The 16,560-nt window shown below is 37.7% G+C and overlaps 1 protein-coding gene across 7 annotated transcripts in view; it reads left to right on the plus strand.

Annotated features, from left to right (window-relative positions):
* LOC131146551 (uncharacterized) overlaps positions 1-15,786 on the plus strand; it is a 68,519-nt gene extending 52,733 nt beyond the window's left edge. For all 7 annotated transcript variants that reach the window (XM_058096205.1, XM_058096206.1, XM_058096207.1 and 4 more), the window contains exons 40-51: positions 2,659-2,805; positions 2,890-3,012; positions 3,287-3,334; positions 3,417-3,563; positions 3,641-3,702; positions 6,931-7,084; positions 7,248-7,439; positions 7,572-7,676; positions 7,882-8,016; positions 9,094-9,336; positions 15,083-15,184; positions 15,324-15,786. In XM_058096205.1, coding sequence (XP_057952188.1) covers positions 2,659-2,805; positions 2,890-3,012; positions 3,287-3,334; positions 3,417-3,563; positions 3,641-3,702; positions 6,931-7,084; positions 7,248-7,439; positions 7,572-7,676; positions 7,882-8,016; positions 9,094-9,336; positions 15,083-15,184; positions 15,324-15,473 — 1,608 coding nt within the window. In that variant the 3' untranslated portion in view covers positions 15,474-15,786. The remainder of the gene's footprint in view (positions 1-2,658; positions 2,806-2,889; positions 3,013-3,286; positions 3,335-3,416; positions 3,564-3,640; positions 3,703-6,930; positions 7,085-7,247; positions 7,440-7,571; positions 7,677-7,881; positions 8,017-9,093; positions 9,337-15,082; positions 15,185-15,323) is intronic.
* The last annotated feature ends 774 nt before the right edge of the window (positions 15,787-16,560 follow it).

The following is a 16,560-nucleotide window of genomic DNA, read 5'->3' on the forward strand; positions in this document are numbered from 1 at the left end:
AGGAGCCTTAAGGAAGATAATTGAATATGAGATTTTACCACCAAGGACTAAGAATGTCATTTTATTGATGAGGGAGCAAGTAGTGAGCACATTATTAGTCCAAAAAACTTTGGGGACATTCATTTGATACAATACGATACGAGTGACTTCAAGAATATGTCTATTTTTCCACTTTGCAACTCCATTTTGCTGTGGAGTGTGGGAACAAGGGGACTGATGGATCATACCAAAATTAGTATACTGAAGTACTCCTTGATATTATCACTATGAAGTATCCTGACTAGCATATCAAATTGAGTCTTTATTTGAGAATAGAAGACACAAAAGATATTAAACAACTCAGGATGATCTTTCATTAAATATAACCAAGTCATCCTGAAGTAGTCGTCAACAAATGTAACAAAGTACTGAAATCCCAACTTTGATGCGACATGACTAGGACCTCAAATATCATATGGACTAGCATGAAAGAGCTAACTACTCATTTGTTGTTGCAGGAAGTGAAAGGAACAAAATGATGTTTTCCCAATTGACAAGACTCATGCTGAAGATTAGACACAAAATTCAATGTAGGAACTAGTTGTTTCAATTTGTCCAAGGACAGATGACCAAGGCGGCAACAATTGATTTTGATGTGGTGTAGCTGCGGCTGTGCAGGCAATGGGAGGAGAAAGTGACTCAAAGTAGTTAAAAGCCCATGAGCTTTACATCCTTTGCCAATAGTCTTCCTCGTCTTCAGATCTTGAATAACCACGTAATTGGGAAAGAAATTGATGAAACAATTTAGTGACTATGTAAGCTGACTAACTGACATGAGATTGAGAAGAGATTTAGGAGTGTATAAAACAGAAGAAAAAGAGATGGAAGGACTAGGATTTATTATTCCTATCCCCTTAACAGCAATAGTGGACCCATCAGTAAGGGTAACTTGAGGTAGATTTTTAGGATATTGGAGGGCAAAAAGAAGTTGGTTGCTCCTGTTATATGGTCAATGGCCGCAGAATCGATAATCGAAGGACTAGTGGGAGAGAGATGAGATGACATACAAGCTATAGGATTAACCCTCTGAGCGAAAAATGCGACCTGATGAGATGCTTGTTGGGATGTTTGATACAGGAACCTTGAATACTTCCTCCGAGATAGTTATAGTGTGCTGCTCACATTAACAAATGCCTCATGATGGAAACATGCTTTTGGGATTCGAGGACGCTATCCCAACACACACACAACCATGATACAACAAGAAGTTAGAAATACTCAGCAGACAAAATACTATTGGGATATCAAAAGTGAACTTTTGGACCAACAGAAACAACCACAAGTGAACATCCAGACCAACTGAACCAAACACAAATGAGTCCCCTGCTGATTCAACCACAAATGAGTCACCAACAACTGGACAGAACACTGCCACAACCCTGCAAAATCAATGTATGAATGCTGCCACTGCTCCAAGAGACTTAGACACTGTCCTAAGAAACCAAACACAGCTCTAACAGTACCAAACAGCCTCTATACAGTATAAAATCTGAAGTACACAGTGAACAACATCCTTCTGAAATTCATGGACACCATCCCAACACACAACGTTCGACAATTGGAGCAAACCATGAGCACAGAATGAGCAAGAAAGATAAAACCAAATCAAGAACACAGCAATACCACTGTTTCAGGCCTCAATGAACCCTATAAAGCATTGACCAACAGCTTCAGGCATTAGCAAGCAATCATTCCCAGAATGCCGCATATGAGCAACTGAAAAAACGTTATAACTCTGGGCAAAAAAAGTTATGAAAAACAACTCGGTTATGGTGTGAGGAAGGGTTCAAGACATTTGGGAGGAAATCAGCACAAAATGGCTGCCCAAAAGTGTTTCATGCGCTGGCACGTGGGTCCGGCACTGCTATCTTTTGGCCGGCGCATGGAGGTTCCTCTGGCTGTGGAATTTTGGGGGCTGACAGATCAGCGGTTCTGTGGCTTGCTATGTGGTTAGTTTTGCAAAATATAAGGTATTTCTTGAGGTGTTGAAGAGGATAGTGGTGTCCAGGATTTTTCCGGCCACTGCAGCTTTTTCTGGCAACTGCTGAACCTGCTTCTGGGCTTTGGTGATGCTGATGACGCTTCTACAGCAGCAGGTTGCTTGGTATTATGATAAATAGCATTTGATTTAGCAGCGGTCATGCAATTAAGGCTTAGTTTGGATCTTGCTCTGATTCAATGTTGAATAATTGGGTAAAATGGAAGACCTACCTTCAATGATAGGTCTCTCTTTTTATTTATAATATATGTCAAGTAGAATTCCAATGACCAAAATACCCTTACTAACTCACACTTGCAAACATAACACATAAATAATAATGCTAATTGACTAAACAACCATTGACATATATATTTTTTCATTGTAATTCTTTTCAAAGAAAATCTCCCAGTGTTTCTAAGATTTTCATTCTCTTATTATGCAAAGTTTCATGGTTATGCTTTAAAATATGAGAATGTGATGTGGCATTTTATGGCGTGGAATTTTTAAAAAAGAGAAAACAGAAGTGAATTTTCCTTGATTTGATTAAGAGTTCTCTGATGATATTTTGTGCCTTTTCCTTTTTGAGCTCATTGAAACTTCCAACTTAACTCCGTACTTATTATGTGATTATATTGTAGGTTTCTGTTCTATTTACTGAATGGTACCAGATATATGAACTTCACAGTACGAACGATGCTGCTTGTACTCATTTTATAGCGCAATTGCAGCAAACTGGATTTTTAAATGGAGATGACATGTCAGATCGTTTTTTCCGCCACCTCACAGTAATATCTCCATCCTGTTTGCATCTATTTTGGTGAAGAACCAAAATTCTTATGTATGTATCATCACTCTTGTACTGGTTTCAGGAACTTTCTGTCGCACATTGCCTTTCCTCTGAGGTGCTAAGTTCTGGATCATTGTCAACACCCCAGAGCATATCGTTTCTTGCTATAGATGTGTATGCAAAGCTCGCTGTTTTGATTCTGAAGGTACTTTTGTTCCCAGGAATATAAGGGGGAATTGGGGAATTATTGTTTGAAATAATATTGTGAAAAATATACAATCTTCCTTCCTGTAGAATCCAGAAGACAAGCCTCAGGTCTAAGTTTTTGTTCTTTATTGCTCCATCTTTTAATTCTCTTGCTCTCTTTTACAGTAAATCTAGTTAGGGTATGTTTTCCCTGCATCAGGACCCTGTTACATTTTTCAGAATATATTTTCCATCACCGTAACTAAATTTGTGGTTTACTTCCTGATTATCAGTACTGTATCATGGAGCAGGGGCCAAGCAAACTTGTCCTTTTACCAAAGGTGAGCCTGCTTGACTTGGTCTTGGTACTCTTCACGCTTGTTTGGGATCATTAGTTAATGAAGCACTTTTGCAATTTGTCAGATTTTATCAATAACTGTGAGAGTCATTCAAAGAGATGCAGAGGAGAAGAGGGCATCTTTTAACCCAAGGCCATATTTCAGGCTATTCATTGATTGGCTTTTTGACCTTGTTTCTTCTGACTCCATTCTAGATGGTGCTAACCTTCAGGTCTGAAGGGTATATTTTTTAATCCTTTGTTATTATACCCTCCACATAACACTAATTTAGGCGGGTTGTTTTTTCAGGTGTTGGTTGCTTTTGCGAATGCTTTTCATGCATTGCAACCTCTTAAAATTCCTGCATTCAGGTTAGTGTGCCAAACACTCGTAGTTGTGTTTCAAGAAGTCTATATTATATGCAATGATCTAACCATGAACTTCTTTCCCTACACCTAATTTGGAATGGGGGTTCAGTCTGAGTTGTCACGTATCTTGTCTGTAAGATGAGCTATTCCTTTGAGCGTGATGGCTTGTTTACCTTATTGAAGGAAATTGTATCTTTGTTGGGGCTTGCCCCATGGTTTTATGGTGCTAGCCTTTCATTCACACAATTTTCATCCTGTTATTTTGCTCATCACGAGGGTAGGTACCTGGTGTTTATTTTAACCATTAGGACACCTGTTGAAATTCATGATGATTGAGTCACCATGACACGCTTGTTAAGCCTGCCGACCTGTGAATCATTTGAAATGATGCTCTGGTTGATGCTGTTTCTAAAATTTTTTTAAAACCTTTGTGCTTTCCACTGTGATTCAGCAGTAGCCTGCCAACTTTGACCTAGCCTGACGCTGGTTGGTCCTGCTGGTAGAGTTCTCCAAATGGTCTGCTTTCCACTGTTTTAATGCGGTTTTATAATTTCATGTGCTTGTGCATCATGCTTATCACTATCAAGATCTGCGAAGATAGTGCTAGCTAGTGTTTTTAGCGCCTCATTAGTCATCTAACTTATGGAAAAAGATGTTACGAAACAAGGAAAATTGAACATGTTTGAAGTGCTGCTTAGATGCTTGTCATGATGCTTCTTATGTTGGTTCACCTGTCATTGGTAATGTAAAAGAATTATCTGGAGTTTCTATTTCTTTTGGGAGAGGGTGTGTTTTGATTGCTATGTCATGATACCTATTTTATTTTATTTTATTTTTGGTTTTTTGGGGAGCCGGGGGGGGGGGGGGGGAGCATCTGATTACTGAGCATGTTGCTGTTGCTATGTCCATCATGTATGTTGTTGCTTTTAGTCTAAACATGTATGGAAATTATGTTATCGATAAGTCTTGTTCCTATGTTGTTGTCAACTATTTCCTGCAAAATCTTTTTGCTATGTTCAGCATTTTTCTCAATGATGCTTTCCTGGAAGGTAGGAAGAATGATGGTTGCTTGGGAGGATTCTTTTGGTATGGGAACATAATTGGGTAAATTTTGGGGCCAAAAGGTTTAGGCTCGTGGGAATGGGGTTCATGTGGGTGTGGAAACGAGGAAAGGGTTTGAAGAGAAGTTCGCAATCTGGGGAGGCAGTGCCAAAGTTCTTAGGGGGAGAAATGAAAGGAAAGTTATGTATGGTGGAAAATTCATGCTAAGAAGGGTGTAGATGGTGCAACTCCAGAGGGCAATAAGGAGAAGAATCTCTCAGATAATGATAGCGAGGACCTTGGTGAGTTTGATGGACTGCTTTTGGATGAGACTTGGGAATAATATGGTATGGTTCAGATTTTTCGGATTTACTTTGGGGATTCACCACACGTGCATCCATCTCCTATGTAAGGATTGGAGGTGGTTTCTATTTTTGAGGATGATGGATTGGTTAATAAATAACGGTGTAAGGATGGAATTCTGCCGACCCCTGTGGAGGAGATCTTTGGGAAGGATTTAGAAGCTCAGACATTAATGGATAAGACGAGTTTGCTGCTGCCTGATCCCGTAGGAAATAAAGTGCGACTTGATGGTCGTAATAGCAAGGTGAATAAGGGCCAAAGGGAACTCACTAATTTGAAATGCTTTGTGAACTATGGTTGAAAGAGATTAAAAATGGTTTTCTTGTTAAAGTTTTGTTAGTTTTTTATTTCACTGTTTTTGTTCTCTCTTTTTTTTTCTGTTGATGTTTTTTTTTTTTTTTTTTCTCAATTCTTGGAAGACTTCCTGCCCCCATTAGGTTGTAATTTCTCTTTTTTCTATCTAATACATCTTTCTATTATAAAAAATGGTATCTATCCTGAACAAGGTTGTTAGAATTGGGGTCCTATGTACGATCATAGGGGGAGTCGGCAGGATAGGATCGCAAATCGGAAGATTCTACTTGCAATGTAAAATAAATTAAAAATTTATGTATTTGTCATTTTATGACAGTTGTCAATAGAATAAGCCTAAAAACTTGGTAGTTAGCTTGAGAAATTAAAACAAATTTCAGGAATGTAGGTAGCTTGCTAGCTAGCACCTAGCAAGTTTCTTCAACAATGTTGACTCTAAAAAGGAGTCTAAATGGTCTGAATTGCGAAGTGCTCCTCAAAGGGGCAAACTGTTGCTAGCTTGTTCATTCAATTATTGTAATTGAAAAGGAAGAAGAAACTGTTAATCTTAATTCAAACTTTTGTAAACTTGTCAACTTCTGTGGCTTTGTCATCAGACCATGAGAAGAAAAAAAAGAGCAAATATAGGAAGAGGAAGAAAAGAAGAAAAATAAAATCCTTTTGTTGAAGGAATAAGAACTTTTGTTAGTCGAAACGAAAAAGAAGAAAGCTATCTGCTCTCTGCTCTCTGCTTTGGGGAAAAAAAAAATCTCTGGCTTCTCAATGATAAGAAAAAAGCTACTCAGATTACTACCAGCTTGCAACTTTGTGCTCTCAGCTACACTCCCTGGTTGTTGAAGCTCTCTGCTGATCTCAAAGCTCTCAGCTGTCTCTGCTGCTGGAAGAAGTAACAGTCCTAGCCTGCTGATACATAACTTGGGGTCTGCTTATCAAGAGGAACCCTAAACTCGTAAGAGAGCTTTCAGTTTTGGAAGAAGAGAGCTTTCAAGAGATGCTCAGCTGCTCTCTTGACTTGGAACAAACTAATCCCGGGAGATGGATGCTCGTTATTTTGCCCTAATTTTGATGCATTTTGGCCAACTGGACCAATTTTTGTGTCTATTGCAAAAGCAAAGTGTTTGGGCCAATAAAATATAATTTGGTACTTCTTCTTTCAATTCCCATACAGTTGTTGCCCAAGTAGGATGGGTAGGATCCCAAGAAGGATTGCGATCCTATGATCCTATTGGGATCCTAGGATCCTATTTGATTCTGATTCTACATACGATCTGGATCCATTAGGCGAGTTGGATCGTTGGGCTGTAGGATTATATGATCCAGATTGAGACTTTGATAACCATGGTCCTGAATATCACTCAAAGGTGTTTGCATTTTTGCATCTGAATGTGTAGATTCTGTTCTGACATGTTCAACTCTATAGGGGATTGTAGGCTTTATATCTGAATTATCCTGTGCTGAGTAATTTTCTGATTTTCTTAATTTTATTTTCTAATTACTTCATTAAATTCACTGCAGCTTTGCATGGCTTGAGCTGGTTAGTCACAGGAGTTTTATGCCTAAATTGCTCATGGTTAGCCCGCCAAAGGGTTGGGTTTATGTTCAACGCTTGCTAGTGGATTTGTTCAAATTCATGGAACCATATCTGAGGAATGCTGAGCTAGGAGAATCGGTTTGTTTGGCTTACTAATTTATTTATACTTTAATTCTCATTCCAAGTCCTCCTCCCCCACCCCTGGCGTGCCCCTGCCCCCGATCACTCAATCCTTTTGTACTTCCAAATGTGTTAATTTGATATTTTCTACGATGGAATAACTGGTTTCTATTTTGTGCAGACACATGTTCTGTATAAAGGCACTCTGAGGGTGCTGCTTGTGCTGCTTCATGATTTCCCAGAGTTTCTCTGTGACTATCACTTCAGTTTCTGTGATGTTATTCCCTCCAGCTGCATCCAGATGCGAAATGTTATTCTCAGTGCGTTTCCACGTAATATGAAGCTGCCTGATCCTTCTACTCCTAATTTGAAGGTGTTGTGTTCATACATTTCTTTTTGCGTGTTTTAGCTTTCCCAGTTATCAACCTTGCACCAGCAGTCGGGTGTTCTGTTTTTACCCCACTGTTCTGTCTCTCTCTCTCTCTCACTCAATTAGTTTCTGTAGATTGATTTGCTAGCAGAGATCAATCAATCACCACGTATTTTCTCGGAGGTTGATGCTGCTCTCAAAGTTAAGCAGATGAAGTCTGATGTAGATGAATATCTCAAGGTAATCAAATTTTTTGTTCTGCACTTTCTAATCCACCCCAAAAGAACTTTTGAGCCCCTCCAGCACCAATAATCACCCCCTTCCCCATAATCACCCCCTTCCCCAAGAAAGACAAATCCCAACTAGAAAAAAAAAAAAAAGAATACAAAAACAAGCAGCAGAATCACCATTTGTCCAGAAATATAATTCTGAGATTAATCTGCAGACAAGGCATCAGGCATCTTCATTTTTATCAGAGCTGAAGTCGAGATTGATGCTGCCACAAAATGAGGCAGCACAAGCTGGAACTCGTTACAATGTGCCCTTGATGAACTCCCTTGTGCTTTACACGGGGATGCAGGTAAAGTTCAATTTTGCCTCATAGTATGCGTCAGTAACTTTTAGGGTCCGTTTATTCCATTTTTTAGTTTTCAAAGAATTGTAAAAATTTATCTTATTTTAAGTTTTTGAAGATTCATATTAAAAGGCATAAAATAAAGAGTTTGTTTAAATGTGTGAAAAAGTTTTTAATTTTAATTTCTAAATTTCAAGATAATTACTAGAGAGATAACTTGTTTTCTGATTTTTCAAAAATTATATAATACCATATTTAGGATCATATATTTTGGGTGTTGAATTTGGATTTATTTGGATTTTGAAGAAACTCAGTACATAATCTACACAAATAAAAGCCCAAGATCTGAATTTCACAATCTCATACGCAAAGCAAGAGTTAGAAATCTTGAAAATAGTAAAAGATGTTTTCCAAATTTTCTATATAAATTTATAAAATTGGAACACAAGGTGACATTTTTGTAATTATTTGAAAATTAGAAATGAAAAATAATATTGTTTCCACAAGAAAATAGTGCCAAAACTTTTTATTGTTGTTCATTTGTTTGATACAAATGTTGTAAAAAAAAAAAAATGATTTCTTTCTTATTTTTTGGAAAACTAAATGAAAAATGAGAATTGTTTCCACAACTAAACAGGCCCTAACCTACATCTTCATTGTTTTTTATGCTTGTATAGTGGAAATAGCCACAAGGTCAACTAGGTAAGCTGAGAAGCAGATCTCAGACATCTCTTAGGATTTTCCCATTAGTTTGTTTGCAGAAGATTGATGCAATTTGAAACAATCACATTAATTTTATCTTCTTCTTCATATTCATCCTCTCTCTCTCTCTCTCAATTTTTTTTTCGATAAAAAACAAATAATTGTTGAGAGCGAATGGGGCCTCTGAGTACTGATTCCTATTGCCTTCTGATTTTATAACAAACTTTTGATTTAACTGGAACGGAAGCATAGTGCGTTGTCTTTTAGAACTCTTTCTGCCTATATTTATAGGTTAATGAATGTAACATGGTAAATATTCTTTTATCTTGTTCAAAGAATGAGTCTTTCATTTGAAGCTCATTGGTGTGGGTTTCATTGCAGACAATTCAGCAACTACAAACAAAAACTCCACCTTCTCTTGCACAACAGATGGCCCACAATGGTCCAATGGAGTTGTATTCAATGGGCGCTGTCTTGGATATTTTCCAAACTCTGATTGTGGATTTAGATACTGAAGGACGTTATCTCTTCCTCAATGCAATTGCTAATCAGCTGCGCTATCCAAACAACCATACACATTTCTTTTCCTTTGTTCTTCTCTACTTGTTTGTTGAAGCAAATCAGGTGATAACCCCCCCCCCCCCCTCTCTCCCGCATATGCAAATGCCTGCCTACATTGATTATATTTTTTTTGGTTTTGTCTTAGAACTTGTTTATACTGGCTCATCATTCATTGATTGTAATAAACAGTTTAAAACTAAATGTATTTGAAACTTAGCCACTCTGGATTGGATAGATTTTATAGTGCACCACCACTTTAAAATGTTGAAATAAAGCATGGTTTTCTTCCCTCTATCTTTTTGCTTGTTTTTTCTCTTCTTTATTTCAGTTTGTTTGCTTCTTCTTTTTTTTTTTTTTAAGTAGGAGGAAAAGGCTAAAAATTTGAGATTTATGCACCAAAATTAATGTGAATGAAAATACATGTGCGCGTTAAAGAAGGTGAAAAATGTAAAGGATGGATAGGGCCGAATGACATCCTAATTCATATTCAAAAATGCTTAAGAAATAATGGAAAAATATGGTTAAATACTTGATTTTAAGGAATGACTAACAAAATGTTGGATGAATGGAGAACAAGTTGTTCAATAGTTTTATACAAAATAGAAAGAATATTCAAATTGTACTAATTGTCTTGGAATTGAAATTTTGAGTCATGAAACTTAGGGGAAGGATTATTGAACAAAGGCTAATCATACATTTTGTATTTAGGAACAAATTGGAAAAGGAATGGAATCCAATTTGTCACTTGATTTATGCATGTTCTTAATTATATATATATATATATATATATATATATTTCCATTCCATTTTTACCCTATTCCATTTTGTGAACCAAATGTGATATGTTATAAGTGATGGTTTTTGAAAATTAATTTAGTTTTATGCTTGGGAAGTCAACTATTGGAGCTATATATCTATCACGAAGATTGACAGAAAAGTGTTGGGAAAAAAAGAGAGACTTACACATGGGTTTTATCGACTTAAAAAGGTAACTAGATAAGTTCTATGGTGGGTTCTATAAAAAAAAAAAATGTTTGTAGTAGTTGCTATTGATGGGGTTTCTATAAAAGAAATGTATGTAGTATTTATTACTGATGCCAATTAAGGATACGTACGATGGAGTAGTGACTACTACTGTTAGGACTACATGTGGAGGGTTTATTTGAGTTTTCAATCACAATGGGTACATCAAGGGTTCACTGAAGTTATTTTCTTTTTTGTTATACTTATGGATGAACTTATTTGGAATATTAAATGAGGTTCCATGGTGTATATTTTTGCAGATATTATAATCTGAATTGATGAAATTAATTGTGGAGTAGAATTTAAGTTGGAAATATGGAGAGAAGTTTTAGAATCCTAGAGGTTTTAGGATAAGCAGGCGCAATTGCAAAATAGAATAATAAAATGTAGTTTCTAGCCTTTTTGGGGGGAATATTGGAGAAAAAATTAAAGTTGATGTTCAATAAACTCTTAGCTCTAGTTGATTGTACTTTAACACAAAGTTAAAGCAGTTTGTAAAAATGAGAAGTACTTTGGGCATGTTCTATGATCTCAAAATATCATTGAAATTAGAAAGGAAGTTCTATAGGATGACTATAAGATCAGCTATGTTATATGGGCCATAATTTTGGACAACTAAGAAGCAACATATCGAAAAAGTAAAATGGTAGAAATGAATATGGTGTAACTCTAAAAGACAAGGAGTGAACATATTTGCACTAAGCTGGGCAATAGTTCCTGTAGGGAATAAAAGGGTGGTTAAAAAGGTTTTGGCCCTTGCAATGTAGTCAAATAACAAACGAGTGAGAAGTCCTGAGTGAGTCGTTGTTAGTGATAGAAGGAATGGAGGGATTGACCTTGAATAACTTGGACTGAGATAATTAGGATTTAACAACACTAGATTTTGGAGAATATTGTCCTAGATGTTGCAGAATGTGGGGAGAGGATTTATGTAGCCAAGCCCACTTAATGGGAGTGAAGGCATGGTGGTTGTGATTGTTGTATATGGGTTGAGAAGGGGCCAGGATTCGAGTGTCTATGGATGACTGGGAATATTTGTTGTTCTTATACCTGTCTCCAATAGAGAAAAGGGTGCAGGGTAGATTGGCTAATTGTTTTCAATAAATTCCTATTTTGTTATTTTATAAGATGTGCCAGAGTACAAGTTGCTTCCATTGTCTACTTGAAATAAAAATTAGATTACTAGAGGCAACACTTTCTAAAGAGACTCTGCTGTCTTTCCTGCTATTGGGACTAGTTTTTTTCGTCACAAACTACAGAACATTGGAATAACAGAATTATATGATCACATTTATTCTTTGCGTCACATAGTTTATGAGTCCATTGATTGCATTATCAGCTGGGTCTCTTCCTCAGCCCTTTCTGACAAGCTACAGATACAATTATGATGAATTGAAATTTTTTGCAGCTGATATGCCCAATAACTGCCTTGTTTATGCCACCACAATTATTTTCCATTGCTTTCGTCTTCCATTGCAAAAGTGCATTCCTTTTTAGCATCCCTCCATTGTCATTGGGATCTCTTCAATCTGATTTGTAGGGCTAGGTGATTTGGAACAATCACAAACACTTTTTTGATTATAGATCGACTACCAGAAATTCAATGCGTAATCTCAGCATTCAATGTATATTCCTGAATAATCTCAATTTTCAATTATTCAACCATTTTATTTTACCAAGTTCAATGTTACCCAGATTAGTCAAAACATTTTCAAAAGAAAAATAATGCTTTGTGTTGGGGCTTGACAGTGTGACATAGGTTAAATGGGGAGGAGAGATGTTTTCACCTGTCCTCACCAAGGATTTTTATAGTGGATGTCGAATTACTTGGATGATGGCTTGTGTGGTTGTCTTGTTGATTGAATATAACAACTAGTTCCACTTATCATTGAGTATGAAGGTCACTTGTCTTCATGAATTCATTATTTTTGGAACTGATGTTTCATGACTATGAATGGCTTCCGAAAACCTCGAGTGTTCATGATAGCTGAATTGAACTTGGTAGTTATTGGTTGACTCGGTCGAGGGAGAGCCTTGATGAGTGCCGCGTGGCCCGTTAATTGAGTTTAAATTGGAGGTCCGTGACACTTGGTATCAAAGCACAGTGTGCGTGAGCCCGGGGTGCGTGAACACTTTGAGTTGTAAAATGAGAATTTAAAATTTTGTAAAAAAGAACAATGCGAAGGCATGTAAGACAAAGGATGACTCGAGAGAAAGGTGTGCCAATAGAGTTTGAGGCCGCCAAAGGGAAAATTGAATTTGAAAATAGAATTGTGGAACTTGAGTACCTCAGTCCATGTATAAGAATCCTTGGTATGGAGTAGTTGAAAGCCTCGAGAATAGGTTGAAAAACATTAAGGGCATGATGCCATCTGCCAACTCATGAAGGAGAAAGACAAACAGAGCTTGCGGTATTCGAAAGGAGGATTAAGCAGCCGGATACTCATCGAGGGTGTGAGGCCATACATAATCCCAAGGCGTAGTGCCAATAGAGCTTGAGGCCTCCCTACGGGAAGCAGACTAGTAGAGCTTGATGTATGCCAGAAAGTTTTGAGCTGTCGCCTTGAGTAGCCTGAAACACATTAAGGTCGTGATGGCATTCTTCATCCCCAGGGTTAGTGCCAATAGAGCTTTGCGGCCTCCCTACGGGAAGCAAACCAATAGAGCTTGAGGTTTGCTAGAGAATATTGAGTCATTGGAAGCCTTGAGTAGGAAACATATCGAGGGCGTGATGCAATTCATTGTCCCAAAGGGTAGAGCCAATAGAGCTTGAGGCCTCCCTACGGGAAACAGACCAATAGAGCTTGAGGTTTGTCAAAGAATATGGAGCTGTTGAAAACCTTGAATAGGCTGAAACACATCATGGGCGTGATGCCATCCATAATCCTATGGGGTGGAGGCAATAGAGCTTGAGGCCTTCCTACGGGAGTTACGGAGATCATTGCTTATGTATGTGCGTGCAGAGATTGGAAAAGAATCCATGACAATTTGATGGGTAAGTGAGCAGAGGACTTCCAGTAGGACTACAGAGAGATGGTAATGGTTCTCGCCAAGCACCCATGAAAGTAGGCAAGGTGTCATGCCAAGTGCTAAAGGGGTTGGCCGGGGTGAACGCTGCACGCTCTGGTAAGTCAACATGGCAGAGAAAGGGTAATGGTTCATGCCAAATGCCCAAGAAAGTAGGTAGGGTGTCACCATGTGCTAAGGGTTGGCAAGGTGAACGATGCATGCTTCGATTAGTATTGCAGGGAAAGGATAATGGTTCATGCCAAGTACCTAGGAAAGTAGTCAGGGTGACATGCCAAAGTGCGAAAAGGGTAGGCAGGGTGAACGTTGCACGCTCTGGCCAAATTAATATAGTGAATTGGAAGCCTCTGATGACTTGAACGATGGTATGATGCGAGATTCGGTAGATTTCAATGCCCAAAAGACAACCAACTGGAGTGGATGAGTCGTATACCTTTTCGGTTCTTTACCTGGTAGTTGTCGTAGTCACCTCACGTAGTCGAGTTGTATCCTTTTTCAGATCCTTAACTGTCAGTTTTCATAGTTATCTCACACAATCGATGAGTCATATCCTTTTCAGTCCTTTACCTCCCATTTGGCGTAGTTACCTTGCATAGTGGATGAGTCGAATACTTTTATCAGTTCTTTACCAGTCAGTTGTTGTAATTACTCAGCACAGTGGATGAGTCGTATCCCTTTTCAGGTCTTTACAAGTCAGTGGTTGTATTTCTCTCATGCTGTGGATGAGTCATATAGAGTAGGGACTAAATATGTAGAGTATAACCTGGTAGACATGTAGTCAATGACGAAGGTCATCAACAAGAAGAGTGGGAAGTCTTCTTACAAATACATCGACGATGCTGTTGATAGAGTGAGTGGGGGAGAATGTTAGGGCTTGACAGTGTGACCTCGGTTAAATGGGGAGGAGAGATGTCTTCACTCGTCCTTGTCAGAGATTTTTATACTAGTCGAATTATTCAGATGATGACTTGTGTGGTTGTCTTGTTGATTGAATATAACTAGTTCCACTTATCATTGAGTATGAAAGTCGCTTGTCTTAATGAATTCATTATTGTTGGAACCGATATTTCATGACTATGAATGGCTTCCGAAAACCTCTTGAATGTTCATGACAGCTGGATTGAGTGTGTTGTTATTGGCTGACTCGGTCGAGGGAGAGCCTTGATGAGTTCCGCGCAGCCTGTTAATTGAGTTTAAATTGGGGGTCCGTGACACTTTGCATAAACCTTGTCTAAGAACTATGTTGGTTCCTTCCCCCATCCTTTTCCTCTTGGGGTCTTATCCAACCCTACTGCTGCCATGCCCATTTTACCCAAATGCAGGATGCTCTTTTAGTCGATTCATTTCCTCATACCTGATTAATTTACTGCCCTTATCCTGTTGCAATAGAGCAGGTTATGTACTGTAATTGTCATGGCTATTGCTTGGTATTTCTGTGGAATCATGGCTTGTCATTGATGTAGAAATACTCGGAAAAACAAAATCCTTTTAGCCTTGGCGCTGTGCCCGTGTGATGGGTAAGTGAGAATGGGAGTTGGTGAGTTTTGAAACTACTCAAGTACATTGGGGGGTGAGCCCATTACTGCTGGGTGATCCCTTCTACTCAATGGCCTGCTGTAGCTGTCATGGTTTTGAAATTAATGACGATGTGTCTATGTTGTGCAATAACCACAGGGAACTTGGTGCCAATTATGTTTTATTTCCTGATAATGATTTGATGTTTTTACTAGTTATTTTGGTACCTAAATTTGTTTTCCAGGAAATTATCCAGGAGCAAATAACAAGAGTTCTGCTTGAACGTTTAATCGTTAATAAACCCCATCCATGGGGCCTTCTGATCACCTTTATCGAACTCATTAAGGTAATTTGGGCACTGTACCCAAGCTCCCAGCCTTTTCCCCTTCCCTCATTTTTGATTAGTTGCCTGTTGGATACCAAGTGTGTTTTTTGCTGCTGGCACATTGTTCTTCATACCAACTGAGTTGCCTCTCCCTGTGCAGAATTCTAGATACAACTTCTGGAACCGATCCTTTACGAGGTGTGCTCCGGAGATTGAGAAACTTTTTGAATCTGTTTCAAGATCCTGTGGTGGCCCTAAACCTGTGGATGAGTCTATTTTGGCTGGTGGAATCTCTGACAACATGCACTGAACTTTTCCAGATCTGATTTGTGTAATTTAGGGATCTGTAAATTCCCCTCAAAACAATAGATCTGTGATTACTAACCGAATGTATATTATTCCATCGTCCCCATCAACTGTCAAATGTACAGAATGAGAAGATTTCGCAACTCGTTTGATAGTTTTCGGGTTTATGTTTTCAGCTACCTGGGGACCTCTCTCTCTCTCTCTCTCTCTCTCTCTCTCTCTCTCTCTCTCTCTCGTGTACACACTTCTAGTTGTGGGATGTGCCATGTAAATTGAAATTATTGTTGTATTTGAGAGCAAGGATTTCAAGCTTTGAATTTGGATTTGAATGAATTTAGAGAATATTTAGTATATTTGTATGTATTTTTATCGAACCTAGATGAATATAAATTCGAAGGATCAAGAACCTACCCCACGAACATGAGGTATGAGTTCTTGAAAGTTTTTAAGGAATAAAAATTCTATAGAAATATTGAGTCTCAATTTAAGCAATTTTTTAAAAAATCCTTAATATGAATTTATTTAAACAATGAAAATTTATGGTGGATGTTTTGAGACATCTGAGGAACAAATGATTGTGCATGGTTCAAAATCGTTGAAGCAATAATATAATGTGGTAATGTGAGTTCTACACATGCTCCTAATGGTGAAAGGAAAAAAGGATTGCCGGTTCATGAGTTTTTAGAAAAGGAGAGCTTACCCCCTTATTTTTAGTTTTTCAATTGAAAATTTGCTTTTATATATGCTTTTATAATGTTTAGAGTTTGACTATTACGTCCTTATAATACTTAAAAACATTAAAGGCATCCATTGGAATAGAATAATTTTTATTAAAAAAGTTAAAATTATGTTTGAGAGCATAAATTCTAAATTTTAAATTTAAATTTAAGTGAATTTTAATAAATTTTAATACAAATTTATATTAGATCTTATTCAAACTCAATACAGCTTCAAATTTAGAATTTATTAAAATAAAGGGTAAATAAATCAGAAAATCTCTTCATCATATATATATTATACATATACACTCAACTTTTATTTAAAAACAAAAAACAAAATAAAATCATCACTCCCCAAGTGCATCCACCTTC

Source organism: Malania oleifera, chromosome 13 (assembly GCF_029873635.1).
Source record: "Malania oleifera isolate guangnan ecotype guangnan chromosome 13, ASM2987363v1, whole genome shotgun sequence".
In the NCBI taxonomy this organism is placed as follows: Eukaryota; Viridiplantae; Streptophyta; class Magnoliopsida; order Santalales; family Ximeniaceae; genus Malania; species Malania oleifera.